Genomic DNA, 20,799 nt, shown 5'->3' with positions numbered 1-20,799 from the left:
TCCTGGGGTTGTACCTTAATTGAGGCCAGGGCCGAGTTTCTTCCCATTCCTAGGCCTTTCCTATCTCACCATTGCGATAACACCTATCTGTGTCGGTATGACGTGAAACAAATAGCAAATAAATAAGAAATAAAAAAATAACAATAATAATAATAATGCTTCAGCTGCTGTGTGCAGGCATTTCAATCTGATACTATTTAGGCTGCCTGCTTGTCAGTTTTGACATTCTGTTTTACTCTACCAGATAGCAGAGAAACCAGAACTCTATTTGGTGACTTATGGCTGAGTTTTAATTAATTTTGGTGGGTAAACACCTGATATGTTTTTGGGCATATTGTATGTCCCTTTTAATGCTGTTACTCGTTTAGCACCACCCGGGGGTCACGTGTAGGGTAATTTGAGGTAATACCTACGGACATGAGGTAGACACAAAATTGAACGATACAATGCGTTGCATTAATGGTACCATCAAATCATCTCCATGTCACTGGTTACCTGTGCTGAGTCACATCCCTCCACCTCACTTAAGACGGAAGCAAGCTCTACTAAGGGAAGCTAAGAAAATCTTTGCATCACCCTCTTTGCCACTGCACCAGGAATTCTGCCATCCATCACAGCAGGGACTGCAATCAAGAAGACCAGCAAGTATCACCGTGAGGCAACTCATTGCGGATGGATTTGACCTAACTGAAAGCTGGAAGCATGAGTGGTCAACAGACAGAAACATTGGGAACAAGTGTCCACCATCTTAATCCCACAAAGAAGCCAAACGGTTTTGACCTACCGAGGAACCTCTGGTGCCGTATCAACAGGTTAAGGATTGGATATGGTTGTTGCAATTATTTCAGGTACAAGTGGGGTTGGATCAGTTCACCAATGTGTGATTGTAACCTGGAAGAACAAACAATTGAGCACCTGGTCCAACACTGTCCTCTTCATTCGTACCCTGGCACTTCTGATGATTTGTTCGCTCTCACACCTAGTTTATCTGAATGGCTGAGAAGGATGGACCTTTTTTGCTATTTTGCTATTTGCTTTACATCACATCGACACAGATAGGTCTTATGGCGACGATGGGATAGGAAAGTCCTAGGAATTGGAAGGAAGCGGCCGTGGCCTTAATTAAGGTACAGCCCCAGCATTTGCCTGATGTGAAAATGGGAAACCACGAAAAACCATCTTCAGGGCTGCCGACAGTGGGGCTCAAACCCACTATCTCCCGATTACTGGATACTGGCCGCACTTAAGCGACTGCAGCTATCGAGCTCGGTAGAATAGACTTTAAAGTTTGATTTTTCTTGTATATATATTGTATAAAATCACTATACGCTTAAATAAAAAATTACCTGATATGTCACAAGAGATCTTTCACCTGCCGTCATTGTACAATATGAAGTGTTGAATGGAATCTTTTTTCCATCTTTCAAAACCCCAATTGCCTTTGTCGGATTTGAATCCACAACCCAGATCCACTTTTAGTGAAATGTTTACAATGCACTGTGTCTTCTATATCCACACTGTCCACAGGAAGTGCCCTGAAGCTTAGCTCAGGGTATGGACACGAAGAGAGGGTGTGGTAGGGAGAATGGCATGATTGAATACAGTGACAAATTTATTATATGTATCATGTTATTCTGAAAGTATTTTAAAGTGTTTAGATAAATTCTTCTAAAAATTACATGAAAAGTTACTCTTCACAATAACTCGTTCTTCTTCCTGGCTTTTTCCCAATTACGTGGGGTCAGCATTTTGTGTGAATTTAGGAGGTTCTGCCAACAATAGATAAGGGAGAGCACTAGTGGAAACTAGATGTATTGACGACGACGACGACGACGACGACGACGACGACGACGACGACGACAACAACAACAACAACAACAACAACAACAACAACAATCTGTCTATGTATGTTTATGAACCATGCATTCCGTATCTGAGTGAGAGACATAACATTCGCCCAGAAAACTGGTCTGTGGTGGGTCCTTTATTTGGAAGCAGAGGCAGTGTACCCAAGCATACGTGGGAAATATTGAAAAAGCTAGGAATCCAGCACACAATTTTGGAAAAAGTTATAGTGAACATTTTAAAAGATTCAGTGACAATCCTGAATCATCAATTATATTACTCCTAATTGGTAATACATATAGGGTTTCATTTATGTACAATAATTTTAATATATTTGGTTATCACTGCCTAAATTGTAAAAATTCAGGATCCTTGTGGTCATTCACACTTTGTGAACAGATGTCTTTTGAAAATTATATATGTAGTCTTTTATTCCTATTATTATCAGTTAGTATCTGGCTTATTTCACTGCCATGAAATCCTTTGGGAGTACACAGTATTTCTTTCCTCTGATTTTTATTCACAGAATATGCTATTTTATTTCTGTTGATATTTTCATACTATTTCATATTTCTGTGAACAAGATAAAGGAATGGCTGAGGGAGGCAGATTTAGGTACTGTGGACATGAATGGATGTTAAGAAGTATGAGAGAAGAGATAGCAAGCACCGACATAGATAGGTCTTAAGGTGACGATGGGACAGGAAAGGGCTAGGACTGGAAAGGAAGCTGCTGTGGCCATCTTCAGGGCTGCCGACAGTGGGGTTTGAACCCACTATCTCCCGAATACTGGATACTGGCCGCACTTAAGCGACTGCAGCTATCGAGCTCTGTGATAGCAAGTTTGAGGGAGATAATTAGGCTTTTAATGAAGGTCAATCAATCAATCAATCAATCAATCAATCAATCAATCAATCAATCAATCAATCAATCAATCAATCAATCAATCAATCAATCAATCAATCAATCAATAAATACCAAGGCTAATGCCTTGCCAATGCAACCACTCTCTTCTTTCATTGACTGTTTGTTTCAGTTCCATGTAAGTGTCACAACCTAACCTCTTCTTGATGTTGTCCAAATACTTCATCCTAGGTCTTCCTCTTCCTTTCTTTCCCAGTACTTTCCCTTCAAGAATGTTAGTGATGAAAGTATTGTGTCCAATAAATTTTCATTTCCTGTTTTCCATTTTCTTTAATAATCTTCTCTCTTATTTAACTTCCCTTAAAACTTCCAGGTTGGTTTTTCTTTTTATCCAGCTCATTCTGGTCATTTTCCGCCATATCCACATTTCAGCAGCTTCAAGTCGATTCCTTTCTAATTTACCCAGAGTCCAACTCTCACTTCCATACTGAAGTGTACTCCATACAAATAATTTTGCAAAGGTTTTTCTGACATCTATATTCATGTGTGTGCTGGTTAAAATGTTTTTCTTAGTCATAAATGCCTGTTTTGCCAATGCTACTCTTCTCTTTATTTCCAAGAAGCATCTATTATCCTCTGTTATCATACTACCAAGATAACAGAATTGCTTCACCTGATCAATTCTGACATCATCAATTTTTATATTTTATATTGGAATGAAGAAGTGGCGGCTCGTGGAGTGTAAGTTTGGTGCAGCCCAACACACGCGTGTGCAGTAAGCGTGTACATTTTGAATAGGCGTGTTGGATAACCTAGCTAGGAGGAAATAAGGTATGGGGGTGATGTTTTGGGAAGATAATAGTCTACAAATATCCGCTGTATAATTTTCATGCATTTACTTTAAAAAACACAATGTAACTATAAAATTAACTAAAAAACAAATATTACTCACATTCGGTAAAATCTATTGCTTGGATGTTAAATCTATTCTTTGGTCTTTTGAAGCAGCGAACTTGTCAATGATGTCATCGTAAAAGGGCATTGTATCCATTAAGTCGTTGAGCAGCGACTTCTCCAGAGATATGGTTGCCAGTGCTGTTAGCCTCTCCTGGAATGTTGAATTCCTCAAGTAGCTTTTAACCGTTTAAGGCAAAAAAAGCTTCTTTATTAAACAAAATAATTTATACGCTTCTTTGAACACGTCCATGAGTTCATTTTTATTGAGCGACAGAATTATTTCCTACAAACTGGTATTTTTGTAGGCAGAATCAGAATAGATACACTGAAGTTCATTTTTTAACTTGTGTGTGACAAATGTCATGGGATGAGGTTTTTAAGTTCTCTACAGCATCAAGAGGGAGGATTTTAGAAAATTTTTCAAACTTAGAGCTCTCTGTTAACGTAAGAAATTTCATTTTTCTGTATTGAACCAAGAATTACAATAAATAACCTTTATATATCCACCTATTCAATACAATTTTAATGCTGAAGATGACGCAAATATGCGTTGAAACTAGTCCTGTAAAATTTAATATGTTGTAATTATATAACAGCATTAAAATTGTATTGAATAGGTGGATATATAAAGGTTATTTATTGTAAGAGTTCTCTCCTAATCAATGAAATTGGAGCTTCTGCATATCTTGAAATCTTGTATAATTTCTACAGAGATTAAATCCAGTATCTCAAAATAAATCACTCGATACTTAAGAAAAAAATCATTTTCTGTTTTTAGTTCAATTTTGGTTTTCTTCTGAGCCATATGAAAATAGGATTTAAATGTTTCTTCATTCCTTTTATCTAGTATCACTTGCTGTGTGGTGTTTATTTTTGACAGGGAGAAGTAAACATCCAGAAACTTCTTTTGGAGCACGTTAAATAATATACTGTATTAGCAAGCTCAAAAATATCATTGAATACTATTGATAAAAATATGAACTGGAAATTATTGAAGATATTAAACAACCCCTCTGATTGACAAATGGTTTTTTTGTCTGATTGAGGATCGTACATAAATCTTTCAAAACTTTCTTTCAATCCCTCCCACTCCTCGACAACCACGTTCAAAAGTTTCCCATGTGACGACCAATGTGTATACACACCAGATGGTATTCGCCTCGCAATTACTGGATCAGCACGAAAGTTCTTTTGGCTGATGAAGGAAAAAATTAAGGAATACCAACAAGACTCGCAAAAAAAAAAAAGTATATATATGGATTTCGGATATGTTGGTAATACTTTTGCTTTACCACTAGATTTAATCGGTGTGCCAAACAATGTACAAATAATGCTCGAGTGGCATCTTGCTTGACCTTAGTTTGAAGACCATTAAGATGACCTGCCATGACACTAGCTCCGTCATAACACTGGGCAATCAATTTAGTTTTGTATGAAAATTCATTCAAAACAGTCTGCAGCAAGTTGAATAAAGTAAACACTGCATGGTGCGAACTAACATCAAAAAACCAAGAAAGTGTTCAACTAGTGCACCTTTGTGGGTAATATACTGAAGTATCACCGAACACTGCGATGTTTCTAAAATTTCTTCTTTCACAGCATCCCTAATGAAGGTATAGATGCAGTCCATTAACTCACATTGTACAGTTTTCGATTCTCTGCTAAAAACTTCCTTTATAGAAGCATAATGCTCTTGCATTTCTAGTGAGTTGCTGGAAACTAGAAGTTTCAACAGTTTTTTGAAATTTCCTCCATTTAAGGAGGAGTTGCTCTCACCATCTATATATATAAAATATGAGTTTAGTCTGTACATTGCTCAGAATTTAAAAAAAAAATGGTATTTCTGTATCGGTCATGTCCATAGCAACAAGGAAATGCACTTTTCACTTTTCTGTAATTTCTGTCTGTCTGTCTATCTGTCTGTATGTACACGCAACACGAGAAAACGGTTGAAGAGAATTTCATGAAAATCGGTATGTAAAGTCGGGAGATGATCCACTACAATCTAGGCTATAAATCATTTTATTCTCAAATATTTATATTATTAGTGGTCCTATCGATAAATACTACATTACTAAAGTTATATAGAATAAAATTTCCGATCATTTGTGTCTTATACATTTTACCGTATTGGCTATGATAACACAGATATTCATGAATTTCGATTTTTGTTGCTAAGTCCACATCAATGCTGAGCCACGAGAAACTGGGTGAGCAGAATTTAATGAAAATCGGTATATAGAGTCGGGGAAGAAGAAAATATAGTCTAAGCTATAAACAATTTTACTGACCCTGGATGAATTGGCAGTTTAGGGGTAGGCGCCTAAAATTTAATTTTTTAATACCTATGTTATTGGTCCTATAGAAAAGTACTATATAACAGAAGTTATAGAGAATATAATTTCCGATCATTTATGTTTTATAGTTTTACCGTACCGACTATGATAAGATTAGTATTTCAGAGTCGGAAGAAAATTAAATCTGAGGCCTGCAATATCGAAAGCGCATAACATTGATTAACAATAACATTACATTGACCATTGTTTGTTGTGATGTTCTTTGGCTCTTATGGTGCCCTCAACTCCGATAGATGATATTACTGTTGCGTACCGAGTATAACAGCCTGACTGAATATTGGCGGGAAATAGCTGTGGAGTTAGAAAACTTTTTTTCTTTAGCATGTCATTCCTCTGGTTCATACATTGTCTGATACTGCTGGTACGTAACACACTGGTTCATCATAGTTTTCCAGCTATTCGATCCCTACCCTGATGCGCTGTTTTGAATGAGCAGTGTGCACATTTGGCAGAGGCTCACTTAGTAATAGTAGTATGACCTGGTCTAGAATTACCATTTAGTCCTATTCCAAATTATAGCACTACAATTCACTAAATAATTCAAAATTCAACCCTAAAAAGAGTCATTTCTTAAGAAAAGCGTAAGATGCCCTAATATCACAGAGTGGAAAGAAAACTAAATGTGAAGGCCTGCAATACAGAAAGCTCATAACATTGATCAACAATAACATTACACTGACCATTGTTTGTTGGGATGTGCTTTGCACCCCTGTTGCAACTCATCTCAGATAGATGGGGTTACTGCTGCATACCGAGTTTTAAAAAAAATTCCTTTACGTCGCACCGACACAGATAGGTCTTATGGCGACGATGGGATAGGAAAACAGCTGGGAGTGGAAAGGAAGCGGCTCTAGCCTTAATTACGGTACATCCACAGCATTTGCGTGGTATGAAAATGGGAGACCACAAAACCATCTTCAGGGCTGTCGACAGGGTGTTCGAACCCACTACCTCCCGGATGCAAGCTCACAGCTGCGCACCCCTAACTGCACAGCCAACTCGCCCGGTCGTACCGAGTATAACAGCCTGCCTGTATATTGGTGGGAAGTAGATGAGGAGTTGGACAACTTTCTTATGTAGCATGCCATTCCCCTGGTTCTGATGTTACTGGTACGTAACACACTGGTTCATCATAGCATTTGAGCTATTCAATCCCTACTCTGAGGCACTGACTGAAATGAGTAGTGTCCATATTTAACAGAATAATGGCAGAGGAGTGTTCACGGCTGTCTGCGTTCTGGTCATTCCAACACTGGAACTTTGGACGGTTAGATCGGCACTGTAGTGCTGCTCGTTAAAGTGAGAAAATGTGCGGGTTTTCATTTGATCGAGTATTTTGTAAGATTACATTAATTTTAAATACTACTTTCCTACTGAAGTTTTTGTGATGGTCTAAGTTGACTTCAGTTAGAAAAACCACGAAGACAGTCTTTCTGAGAATCCCATAGCGAAGCACGGGTACATCAGCTAGTGGCCTCTAAATGCCATTACCTGCTTAGAAAGAAATAAAACTGCATTGATTGGTAATCGCATGAAATGTATATTAAACCTCACATTCTCATTCAATTTTGTGATGTATAGATGAGCATTTTCTCTTAAAGTGTCAGCAATTTGATTCTCTTCTTTTTAAGTTCTTTAAATCCCATATATACTCTGAGGAACCTTCGTGCTTTTGAAAGACCTAGTAGCACAGGACATACATTATTTTCAAATTCTGTGTGATTCCAGACTCCCTGTTTCACTCCGACAATAAGACATGGCCAACAAAATAGTTTCTGCAAATAATGACTGCCGCATAACCACAGATAACTACTCTACCAAGATACCTGAAAATTTCATGCGTGCATCTTTCTGGAGGCAGAACCAGTTATTTTCTGATAAGTCAAAACTGGTTGGGGACAATTGTTTGATAAAATTTCTTTTTTTATCCTCCTCCCTCCATTTCAAAAACTGAGTTTCTCTTAAAATACAAACTAAATCTATGGAGGGTTCCGTGTTAAAACACGCCTTGGAGGGAACGCTATTCTTTCACACTATAAGAAAAGATTTAAATACAATAAGTACTAACTCTCACGCTACATATTTATATCCCTAATGAATTTCAAACGCACTTCCTCTCCAAACATCCATACGACAATAATTATGCTACGCTTCATACAGTAACTATAAAAACCCCAAGAGCTCACCCTTTGAGCAGTAGTGCTAAATGCTCTTCAAAAGCACTTATTTTATTTACAGTTTACTCACAATTAATTTGCCACATGGCCACAATTCACATTATAACAATGGACATTTATTTTCACTAATACTCTGTGCACCACAAGTTCAAATTTATAACAAGCTTTTTTTACAGCTGTTGTAACAGTAGCCACAACTCTCGTGACAAAATATATAGTAAATTTGTCTTTGTTTGATTGTTCTTTTAACATGAGATTGAGATACTAACATCGACAGCAATGCTGTAGGAGCCCGCATGTGTTCAAGCTAAGCAGAGGGACCGGGTTACATATTCAGGTGTTTTCGGATAATATCGTCCCAACTCATGCCAAACAGTCGAATATCCCAGTGCCTCATTGGGCTGCACCAAGCAAAATACAGCCGTATGCGTACTGATGGCAGTCTTTGAGCGTTGCCATGGCAACGTTTTGTTACTCATCACAAGTCAGCCCACACTGCCGTGAGCATTGACCACAAGGCACACTCGTAAAGGAAACTAACTGCGGTGCATGCTTAATTAACTATGAGCGCTACACCGGTTGAGTAATTACAGCATATAAGGTGCAGTCTTCGATTTTTAAATGAATTTTAAAGAGAAAATAAAGGGATGCAGAAAATGATACACAATTGTTTTGAGAAATGTTGGTACAGCACTTGAAAAGCCGCTACTGGAATGAAGGTAGGTCTCCCTTAATCAATGTACAGGATACAATAGGTAGGGAAGAGGGAGGGGAAGGAATGGAAGAAGTTGTCAAAGACAGGTGAGCTAACGTTTTAAGGGGAAGGAAAATGAGGGCTAAGAGTTCACATCAGGGAGTGAGTTCAGGATAGGTATCAGGGAGGAATAGGTATGTTTTGTGGGGTTGTTTTGTTAGCTAGATTTTCAATTGCAGTCATGTCTCTGCAACAACTTGATTAAGGTCAGCTCCTGGATATATTTTTACATGTTTTATACAATTTTAGAAACAGTTATTTTATCATGATGTAGTCAATCTGATATTTGACAAGTTGAACAGCAAAGGGAAGATGGGGGACAGGGAAGTGTTACAAAGGAGGGCCAAGGAAAGAGAAAAGGCAATGGTAGCAAAGTGAAATGTAGAGTACAGGATAGGAAGAGTGGTGTGAGAGGAAAGAAGGGAAGAGGAAATATATTCTGCAGCCATCGGGGAAGTTAAGGGAGATCAGGAGAGGAGGGAGATCTAATGAGGTGGGTGGAGGTGAGGCTCTAGCCAGAGGTGACTTTGTGGTTAAGCATGTGGTGGAAAATGTGTGGAGGAAAGGGAACCAGCATAAAGTGTTATCCAAGAATTATGTTAAGGCAGATGTTGAGGAAAGTAGAAGGGAAGGAGAGGGTAAGGAGAAGGTGGTAATTTTCCATGTTGGTACCAACAATATAAGGCAAGCAGGAATAGGTTCCAAAATAGTTGGGGATGTATGGGATCTGGTCATGACAGTTCAGGAGGAGCTTAAGGGAGCAGAGATTATTATTACTATATCATTTAGAATTGATTTCCTTGGCAGGCTGATAGAGATTGATTTCAGCAGCTGTAGGGATGTTTCTTGTATTGGTGAAGATGTCAAGAAAATTGAAGAGGACTGAAGAGGATGAAAGGATATCATTATTATTAATATCAGTCAGCTTAAGCAGTTTTGCATTAAAATGATCAAGTCCAGTGGCTATGACAGATTTTGCTTCACCTATGGCTTTCTCCAGCTCATCGTTGAGAATGTCTGGAGTACCCAGTTTCTCTTCAACAACAGTTTCTGAGAGTTATCATCTCTGAGGATATCTGTAATGTAGTTCTTATATACTTGCACTTAAGGCTCGCTCCCACCTAGTGGAATCGAATCGAACCGAACAGCCGAAATTTCCACTCGACCGCTCACATCTAGCGGAACAGAATCGAACGGGATTCTACGGGAAACTTCAGGCTTGCAATGGACAGTCTGATAGAAGATGTGAGGAGGCAGAAAATTACGAGAGATCGGAGAAGTTTCTATGTGCATGAAATTAACAAGAGAGCCGAAAGAAGAGTATTCAAACTTATTTGAACGTTTATTGCGCGATGAAGCTAAGTCTCTACGGTAGGCCTACTTCAGAGTTACTGTATTGCAATTTCAACAACTATTTCAGATAGTAGGATTTAACAGAAGAAATCCAATTTGCAGGAGGAAATGCTACCTCAGATGCAATAGGAGTCCGTGATCATTTTTAAAACAACTTTAATGCAGCAGATTGTGTCCTGTGGCAGGATGAAATTATTAACCGAGGTAGCCTCAACATTATTTTTTTACAATTTGCTTAACGTCGCACCGACACAGATAGGTCTTACGGCGACGATGGGATAGGAAAGGGCTAGGACCGTGGCGTTAATTCAAGTACAGGCCGAGCATTTGCCTGGTGTGAAAAATGGGGAAACCACGGAAAATCATCTTCAGGGCTACCGACAGTAGGTTTCGAACCCACTATCTCCCGAATGAAAACTCACATCTACGCGATCCTAACCGCACGGCCAACTCTCTGTAACATTAATTAAAGACCGTGAAGTGTATTTATTGTCCATAACAGAGCAATTTAGTATACATTAGCCTACTATTTGTTAGGAACACATATACGACAGTTTGAAACCCAGGGAATGCCACTTAGAAATCGTTCACTGTAAATATAGTAAACACTTAAATATAGATCCCATATGAGATGTGGTGTCAAGTATCGTACCGATAAAGGCCTACCGTATGTGGACTCCAACATAACATGCTTTTGTGATGAAGTCAACAAAAATTATGAGATAAATTGTATATTGACTACAGTAACCTACCACAAAATTGAATATTCTAGTAAGTTTGGTTTTTCATAGCCGTGCTTATTTCCTCCCAGGCATTAGGCTATTTTTTACGTTGTTGTAGTAATGCTCGTGGGTCTTGTAGTAGAGGAAATTATATTTTTGAATTAAACTGGGAAGTTTTTCCGTGTCTTGTGTTAACAAATTAAATAAACTAACACAAAACAGAACGTTCCCGACCGTATCAAAGAAACAGCTGTCTTTCCAGCTGAAGCTGATACACATTTGCCGCTAAATGGTCGCCCGAAAGATCTCGACCCGACTATCTACGAAGTTGCTCGAATCTTGATAATTCTGTTCGATTCCACTCCGCTAGTCGAAAAATATTCTTGGCAGAGAATCCTGTTCCGTTCGGTTCGATTCGATTCGACTCGTGGCGATCGCCATCTCTATCTCCCATTTAAACACATGTTAAAAACAAATTCTGTTCGGTTCGATTCGATTCCATTCCACTAGGTGGGAGCGGGCCTTTACGCTTCCTTATCCACAGCAAGTTTGCTTTCATTGTTAACTAGATTCAGTCATTCATTTCCTGATAGTGAAAGTTTCCTCTCTTTCACTCTCTTGTACAGATTGAAATCATCATGCCTCTTTTCAAGATCTTCAATTTCCTTTACAGTAGGGCCCACGAGAGTTGAAGTCTGACGTTTAGCGCCACCGGCGAGAAAAAGTTGACTAACGCTGCTCGAAAATGGTCTGTTGCTATGGCAACGATAACAGAGTTGCAACATTTTAGGACGCTATCACCACGTGGCTTGGCTGGCTCTCAGTTGCCTTTGTCATTCATATTCTGACTGATTTCTTTTCTCGATGAAGTATCGTCTTCTTGTTGTGCTTATTATACCGTAGTTTATTCCTGAATTGTACAGGTACCGTTAACAATCGGAGTTAAATAATAAAAAACTATCAATGTGGGTAGTGTTGTTATATTCTGTGATTAACATGTGCATTTGTTGAGGTTATTGTCAGAAACTGATGATTTTGTTAGTGATTATGAAATCTTTGATATATATCGATAATGCCGTGTTCTGTCTTAAATGCTGGAATTATTAACACGAGCTTAAGAACCGGTCAAGGGTAAATGAATTGCATTAGGCCTAGGCCTACATGTTTTACTAAACACTCAGCCTGTCTGAAAGGGTGGTAGACCGCAAATGGAGGTAACTATGACAACGCAGCGTACTTCGTAGTTACAGCTTTCGCCGCTCACCTGTCAGACTTCAACTCTCGTGGGCCCTACTGTAGGTTTTGGTCATAGGCGACTGCTGTTAGATATGTGGGGAAAGTGTGTGGAGGAAAGGGAACCAGGGTTGACTGTTATCCAGGAATTAGGTTAAGGCAGATGCTGAGTTGTTGAGGAAATTAGAAGGGAAGAAGAAGGATAAGGAGAAGGTGGTAATTTTCTACATTGGTACCAACAACATAAGGCAAGCAGGACCTGTAAGTACCTTACAATGGTCTTTAATCCACACTTCTTTTATTCTCTTATTTTTTTCCTAATAGTTCTTTCTACGTTCACATAAGCTCCCTCATTCATTATGTTCATTATCTATTGAATGACATTACCAGAATAACATTTCATCTTTTTCATTCCTAGGTTGGCATTTCTCTGTTGTCCCATTAGCTCAAGTATCTCATTGTTCATTTGATCTTTCTTATTTTCTGAAGTTAAAATGCCTGATTTGCCAACTGCATTTTCTTGAGTAGCTATCCTAAGTTCATTCCATGTTTAATCTGTCTTGATTTCAGACTTGATATTCATTTGCTATTCTGGTCTCAAGAATGTCTGAAACATTTTTAACCTCCTGATCTTTAAAGCTATTTATATCAATTGTGTTGGTCTGTTGTTTTGTTAGTTGGATTTTTAGTTGCAGTCATGTCTCTGCAACAGTTGGATTAAGGTCTGAGTTAATGTCAGCTCCTAGATATGTTTTTACATGTTTTATACAATTCCAGAAACAGTTCAATCTAATATCTGACAGATATTCAAGTGTATAGACAGCTAGGTGGTAGTTTTTGGTGACTAGTTCCTTGTCTTAGCAAAACTGAAGCACTCTATCACATGTTTCATTTCCCTGTGGGCCCATGATCTTAATCTGTTCTTGATGTGTTTTAGCATTTAGGTTTCCTGTAAAGATATTTGTGTCATGATCCTTGAAGGCTCCCTTTAGTTCTTCTATTTTTTCATAGAATTCCTCTATCTCCTCTTGCAATTTATGAGCTGTGGTGTACGGACCAGGATTAATCTGATGTCCTTGGACTGTACTCTTAGCTGAAGGAGCATACAATGATCAGAGTATGGTACAAAAATGGAAATGTACTTGACAAAGCACTGAGAATCGAAGGTAGCTACGCCATTTCATTGACTGAGATCAACTTCGTAACCACCCGAGTAATACGGTAATACATCGTTACTCCTTCCGATCTTCATTTTCCATTAAACATTTCCAGAATATCATCTTTTCCATTTCTGGGTGGCATTTCTTGGTTTTGTCATGTGGAACAGTGTCCTTATGGAGCAATTCTTGTAGTGGGAATAGATTCATAGTGGTTTTGCCGCAGCTCCATATACTATTCTAATACAAATCATAACTTCCTTTTCAGATATGAAGTCTCTTATTGGAATTATAAATACCAGCAAGGATCTGATAATCAAGATATACTAGAAAAGTATGAAGTTAAAGTAATGTAAGTATTTAAACTAAATGCGACCTTGAAGGTAAATATGGAAAGCAATGCAAACAGTCTCACAATTTCAGTCAGTAATAACAAACAGGTAATAACAATAATAATAACAATAATAATTATATGGCTTCAGCTGCCATGTGCAGACATTTGAATTTGATGCCATCTGGCTGTCTGCTCGTCAATTTTGATGTTCCGTTTTACTCTAGGCCTACCAGATGGCAGACAGAGTAAACCAAAACTCTCTTGGGCATCTAAGGCTGAGATTTAATGAATTTTGTTGGATAGACCAAATGTGTCACCAAAGATCTTTCACATGCTGACATCGTACCACATGTGTGTCGAATGGACTTTTTTCTGCCCTTCAAAAATCCAACTACTTCCACCAGGTTTGAACCCACTATCTTGGGATCCAGAGGCTGACACTCTACCTCTGACCCACAGAGGCAGGCAACAAACAGGTAGTAACCTATGTATGAGAGAGAGACTGTATCTCATACCATTCTTCTTCTTCTTCTACCGCTCTTCCACACCTGTGGGTTGCGGGTGCGAACTGTGTCGCACATGTGGATTTGGCCCTGTTTTATGGCTGAATACCCTTGCTGATGCCAACCCTATATGGAGGGATGTAATCACTATTGTGTGTTTCTATGGTGGTTGGTAGTGTAGTGTGTTGTCTGAATATTAAGAGGAAAGTGTTGGGACAAACACAAACACCCAGTTTCCAGGCCAGAAGAATTAATCAGATGCGATTAAAATTCCCGACCCGGCCAGCAATTGAACTCCGGACCCTCTAAACCGAAGGCCTTAATGCCTTAATGCTGACAATTCAGCCAAGGAGTCGGACCCTTTGTATCATACTATTCACAAGACTAAAATAGGGAAGGTACCTAAGAGAACTGAATGTCAGGGTGGAATACAAAACTGGAACAGATAGATCATTTCAAGTATCTATTTAGGATGTGTATTCTCCCAGGGTGGCAGTATAGTGAGAGAGATTGAATCAAGGTGCAGCAAAGCTAATGCAGTGTGCTTGCAGTGCGATCAGTAGTATTCTGTAAGAAAAACTTGGCTCCCAGAAAAAACTATGCAGGATGTCTGAAAATAAGTTACGGAAATGTTAAGAGGACATAGTGTTCTGAAACAAAAATCAATTCCCAGCGTATTTTATTTCCTCCCAGTGAAAACTGACCGGAAAACTGACATAGAAATGTAAGATCAATCGCGAGCAACTTCTGTGTCAGTCTATGCAGCATGTATCCGGCGCAGCTCTCTTGCTTCATGGCCTAGGGCGGTGCACTAATGTAGTATAGTGACATGTCACTCGCTCACATGCAACCTTGTTGGTAATGGCGGCATATCACAGAGCAGCATCTGATCATCATGCCCAGATAATGTAACGCCTCTTTCTGATTATGATGCACTAAGGTATCCTGAATCAAGAGGCATACAGAACTGAAATTCTAACAGTAGAACTCCTCCTGGTTTCGAGTGAGCACAGAGCATTTGTTTTATGAAGCATATCTGTATAAACACAGTACATTTCGTGCATGTCAAAGTGCGCCACACTACAAAATAATTACTGAAATTACATACCCAGCATGGCGGACCAATAGGCAAGCAGTGCACCGTAGCCTCTACTGTATAATAAGGTGGAATTGCAACACCACTCCATTCCACTGTGAGCTTTGCTACTAGCAAAGTTGGTCGGAACCCTTGATAATTACGAATGTAGTCTTTGGTGAAACATCGGGACCATCACATGTTCTTGGACCATGGCCTACAAGCCTGGAAAATACTGACATGATTTGTAACGCCAGCCATGAAAGCCTCAACTGCTATACACATTTAGAAAGAAAGGAACATTGAAAGGAACACATAATAAACACAGAGACAGATCAGTCTGGGAAGAGGGAGAAGTAGAATGAATTAGAAATAATACATCCAACCAAAGCTTGCACATATGTTTAAACTATAATATGTGGAACATATTACTCTGTTATTTACCATATCACAATATGTGTGTTGGTCTATGTACAGGTGTCAACCCAACCCACCAGGCCACACGTTATCTGTGAATGGACAAACGATTACCTCTGGTTCAGCTGTGTGGCATCTCACCATTGCAGAAGCCTGCCGCTTTTGGAAAGCTTGATGTCACTACGTTATAAGTGAGAAAAATAATACAGTATCACTTTTCCTCTTCTACAGCAATATAAATTAATTACTGTTGTACCAAATTTTAGCCCAAAGTAATTATCTAATTTATATTAATTTTCTACATTCTTATAATCTAGTCTTAAGATTAAATCTATGTATCTTTCTGATAGTACATATTTTTAATAAAGAAAAGAAACAAACATATATTACCGGTACATAAAATCCTCCAGTAGCTGTAATACAGGGTCCGCCAGAAAAATGTATACTCTCTTTACGGAACAAAAACTATTTATTGTGTGTGTTTGGTTTTTTTTTTTTTTTTTTTCATTTTAATTTTGATACACATGTAGTACTGTTTTCACTTAAACATATGGTTACACGAGATGTTCAAAATGTTTACCGTTGGCTGCCAGACACATAGCAGATCGACGAGCAGTTGCTGCACTACGTCCGTCAGTGTTTGAATGGGGATCTCTGCACATGCCGCTGTAATCTCCTGGTGAAGGGCCTCCAACGTACATGGCTTACATTGATAGACTTGATTTTTCACAGTTCACCATAAGTAAAAGTCCACAAGGCTAAGATCTGGCAACTGTGGGGGAACTCAATGGGCCCTTGTCGTCCAATCCAATGTCCCAGCAGACTGTGGTGGCGTCCCGTCCTGTTGGTAGAAGACTTCATCATTGGCTCCATAAAGCACACGTACAGCTGGTAAAATTAATGTGCGTAACATTTCCAAGTACACTGCTCCAGTGACAGTACCATCAAAGTAAAAGGATCCTAGTAAGCCCCTCGACGACAGTCCACACCAGACATTAACCCCAGGTAGACTGACCGCCTTGTCTACATGAACATGCAAATTTTCCGGAGCCCAGTAGACACAGTTATGTCGAGTCACTGTTCCATTAAGTTTAAACTGGGCTTCATCAGACCACACTAACTTCGTCAGAAATTGTTCGTCTTGGATTACCATTTGCTGATACCATTCGCAAAATTGCATTTGACGATCAGGATCAGTAATCGTGGGATGTAAACTTTCCACTTAGCTGTTTTCAAAATTCATCGTACACTTGTACGGCTAATCCCCACTTCCTGTGCACATTGCATAGCAGACTTCTGTGGAGAATTAGTAAAACTTCCCAACACATGAGCCGACGAAGCAGGACTGGTAGCTGTGCGTGTTATTCCCGATCTTCCTTTGTGAAAATCACAAATCGTTCCATGTGTCTCAAACTTCCCAGTAATGGTTTAATTGTTAGGCGTGTTGGGGGTTCTGTTTCAAACTCCCTCCCACACTGATGTTGCACTTCAACGGCATTATCAAACCTGATAAACCACTTCAGAATGTACTTTCGTTGCTCGAACGTCAAGCATGGTCCAGCCATTTTGTTTTTCCACTATTATGCTGCAAGTACCGACATCTGTTGAGCGAAAGACCATACTACAACATTTCAAAACAATGCTAACAGTTGACAATATCCATATCCCGATATCATCTAACAAAGAGTGTATACATTTTTCTGGCGGACTCTGTATGTAGGGCTATACTTTAATTTCTTCAACATATTTTTTTCCACTCTCTTTTCCTCTTCATTATCAGCAAAAATTCTCCTCTAATTATGCCTCGATCTCTTCAGAAATTACCTTAAGTTGTTTTCGCAATTGATAGCCAAGTTTCATCATTTCTCCATTTTCATAATCTTAACATCTTGTATCATATATCATTTAATCCATCTTTCAGAGACTATTATTTTCTTTTGAAAACTTTTTTATAAACTTTTCTGCTGACTCACTGGGCTTATCACAGTTGAAGGTTCTTTTATCAGGGTGAATTCTCTAAGCCTTTAGCTCTTAGCCATTCCCTATTTGAGGACGACTGCCCAACCGGAATTACTGTTTTTTCTGATAGGGGCATTTAAATCCCAATAGCCACAGCAGCATAAATGTCACCCTTTAATGGAAACAACATGGAAGTCAAACAAATAAAGATATGAATGTAATTTCTCTTGTATTTTGTTTCTAAATGATCACTGCACATATGAGGCGTCCCATGGCAAAACTCGCCTTATCCACTTTTTTCCGAAATTGAGATAGCTATATTACTGGATTCCTTGGGTTAATCCCTATTTGTTGGTGATACACATATCGTGCTAAAACTGGTCATTCCCTGTTAAAACGAGCACAGAAAACCGAGTGTCATAGCAAAACTTGCCTTTTCCAACGCACCTGTCATTCCTAAACTGGTCTAATCCCACTGGCCAATCAGCTCAGCTGGGAGGTCACGTGAGTACCCGGCCAGCTGGCCGGCAGCCAGTTAGTTGTTGTTCTTTGCTGTTTATGTTGTGTTTGAGTAAAGGTATAGGCTACTGTTGCTTTATTTGATAAAAGTTTTAGAATGAATACTAGTATAACTCCGGCAGAAAAGGGGAAAGGTAGGAAGAGGACCGCAGACCCCGTAAACTGGAAGAGAAACATTGCAAAACGCCAAAGGTAACGCACTGTTGTTTACTTCAGTTCTAGGCCTAAGTTCGTAAACATTACCGTTGTAACAACTTTGTCCATAGATTAATATTTGCATTAACTTAATTAACTCATTAGGTTCATCATTTTTGCTACATAGGCTACAAAATAAGTATTGTTAAAAGCGTAAAATTCAAAGGTGTCTATTGAATGAATTTTTACACTTTAACACAAGGATTTAAAACATAAATCATCATTATGGTGTAAAAGGTAATTGAACCTTTTACCAGACCACAACAGCCGTACTACATAATATTGTTTTCGTTTTAGGCACACGTCAAAGGAATTGCCGAACATGCCATCTTGTAGCCACAAAGGAAACAAGACATTTAGATGTAAAAGTTTAAGGATGGAAGATGTCAAGGAGTTTCATGATAACTTTTACAAGGTTCCTGACAAGTCCATCCAAGACGCATTCATTTTAAAGTACATTGAAATACGTCAACCAGCTAGAAGAAGGTCTATAAAGGAGTATAGCTCCAAGAAATGTATTTCTGTTACCTACTATGTAAAAGTTAAGAATTCTTTTGAATTTAAACTTCAAGTGTGCCAAAAAACATTTCTTGGAGTCTTACATATTTCAAAAGATAGAGTGCAGAGGATTGCTCGCAATCATTTAAATACAGGTGAAATGCCTAGGGAAAAACGCGGTGGTGATAACGTCACCGACGTACACTGCAAGAAAAGTATCAGTCAGACAGTTTATTGAAGAATTAAAAAACTGCACAGAAACACACTACTGCAGAGGAAAGTCACAGGCTCGGCAATACCTGCCTGGTGATTTAAGTATAAGTAAACTTTGGAGGATGTACAACAATCGGGCATAGTTAAAAGTGAAGAAAACATTTTTCCGGTCAATATTTTGTTTAGAATATAATATTGGATTTGGTACGCCTGTGACAGACGCCTGTTCAACTTGCATATCATACAAAGAACAGTTAAACGCTGCAAAGGATCCTGGTTCTAAATCAGTGGCAATGCTTGGTTTACGTGTACATAAATTACGTGCAAATGCGTTCTTCTCTAAGCTTCAGGACAGTGCAGAAGGAATGCAAATATTTAGTTTTGACTGTCAGAAGAACTTAGTAGTTCCTAAAGTACCGGACCAATGTGCCTACTATTGTAGGCAACTCTACACCTACAATTTTACCATAGTCAAAGGTTCATCCAAAGAAAAGTTGACTAAAGACAGTGTACACATTTACACTTGGAATGAAAATGAGTATAGCAATTCTTCCAATGAAATAGCTTCTGCAGTCCACGACTGTTTAGTGAAAACTGACCTGTCTGATACTTCTGTAATCAGGCTCTGTGCCGATGGTTGCGGTGGTCAGAATCGCAATTCTATAATGCTATTTATGTGTGCTCATTATTTACTAAATAGTGCTCCACGGAATGTGAAGAAAATAGAACTTGTTTTTCCAGTTAGAGGACATTCCTTCCTGCCATCAGACAGGATTTTTGGTTTAATTGAAAAATCACTCAGAAAAATGCCAGTTATCTATGAACCTGATACATATACTGAGGTCTTCAAGAAACATGGAACAGTAACAAAACTAGGTGGAGATTGCCAAGTGAGAGACTGGAAAAACTGCGCCACCTCAGTTATGAAAAAACCAGGACAGTGGCATTTCCGGTTTTCCTTGTGCAAACGGTTCATACTTTCACGAACAACATCAATGAATAATGTTCTGATCAGAGGTGAAGTATCGTACAATTCTGACATGAACGTACCAAGGTCAGTTATGAAGAAAGGTAAAACATTAAAAGACATAGTTGTTAATGAGGTTCCACGAGGTGTTATGGTTAAGCCAGCCAAGATCAATGACGTCAAAAAACTACTTATCAGTCACTTTGGTGATCAGTGGTTTGATAATCCATCAAAGAACTATCTGAAGAATGTTCCCAGTACGTATGATGAAGCTGTTGTTGGAGCCAATGAGGGCGAGGATGAAGAACCTTACTGTTGTCAGGAAGAAGAAGGTGTAGACGTAATTGTTTAAAATAAAATTATTGAAGGACTAATGAAACACTACTTCATGCATTTTTTTAAAAATGCATTGACCTTTTACGTATTAATAAATGAATGTTTAAACATAATTTTCAAAGGTGTTAATTAATTGGGTCTACCTTCTTCAATGTAAACATATATTCAAAGTAATTTTCGATTGCAGCAAAACTGGTCTTATCCCATCTGTGTTGAAGCAAAACTTGTCTTATCCCATCAGTCGTGCCAAAACTCGCCTTCTCCATTTTTAAAACGCAAATAACTCAGTTTCTATAACATATCATTTATTTACACAATGTTTAATGGCCTTGGATGATTTATTTCTTAATGTTAGAATCGTTTT

General features: G+C 38.6%; 1 protein-coding gene across 1 annotated transcript in view; it reads left to right on the top strand.

Annotated features, from left to right (window-relative positions):
• The window catches only part of LOC136884816 (uncharacterized), a 50,515-nt gene extending 34,383 nt beyond the window's left edge, over positions 1–16,132 (top strand). The window contains exons 7-8 of the mRNA XM_067157108.2: positions 13,688–13,771; positions 15,809–16,132. Coding sequence (XP_067013209.2) covers positions 13,688–13,771; positions 15,809–15,923 — 199 coding nt within the window. The 3' untranslated portion in view covers positions 15,924–16,132. The remainder of the gene's footprint in view (positions 1–13,687; positions 13,772–15,808) is intronic.
• The last annotated feature ends 4,667 nt before the right edge of the window (positions 16,133–20,799 follow it).

This window comes from Anabrus simplex, chromosome 1 (genome assembly GCF_040414725.1).
Source record: "Anabrus simplex isolate iqAnaSimp1 chromosome 1, ASM4041472v1, whole genome shotgun sequence".
Classification (NCBI taxonomy): Eukaryota; Metazoa; Arthropoda; class Insecta; order Orthoptera; family Tettigoniidae; genus Anabrus; species Anabrus simplex.
Note: the sequence above shows the minus strand (reverse complement) of the source record. Positions and strands in the feature narration are given on the sequence as shown.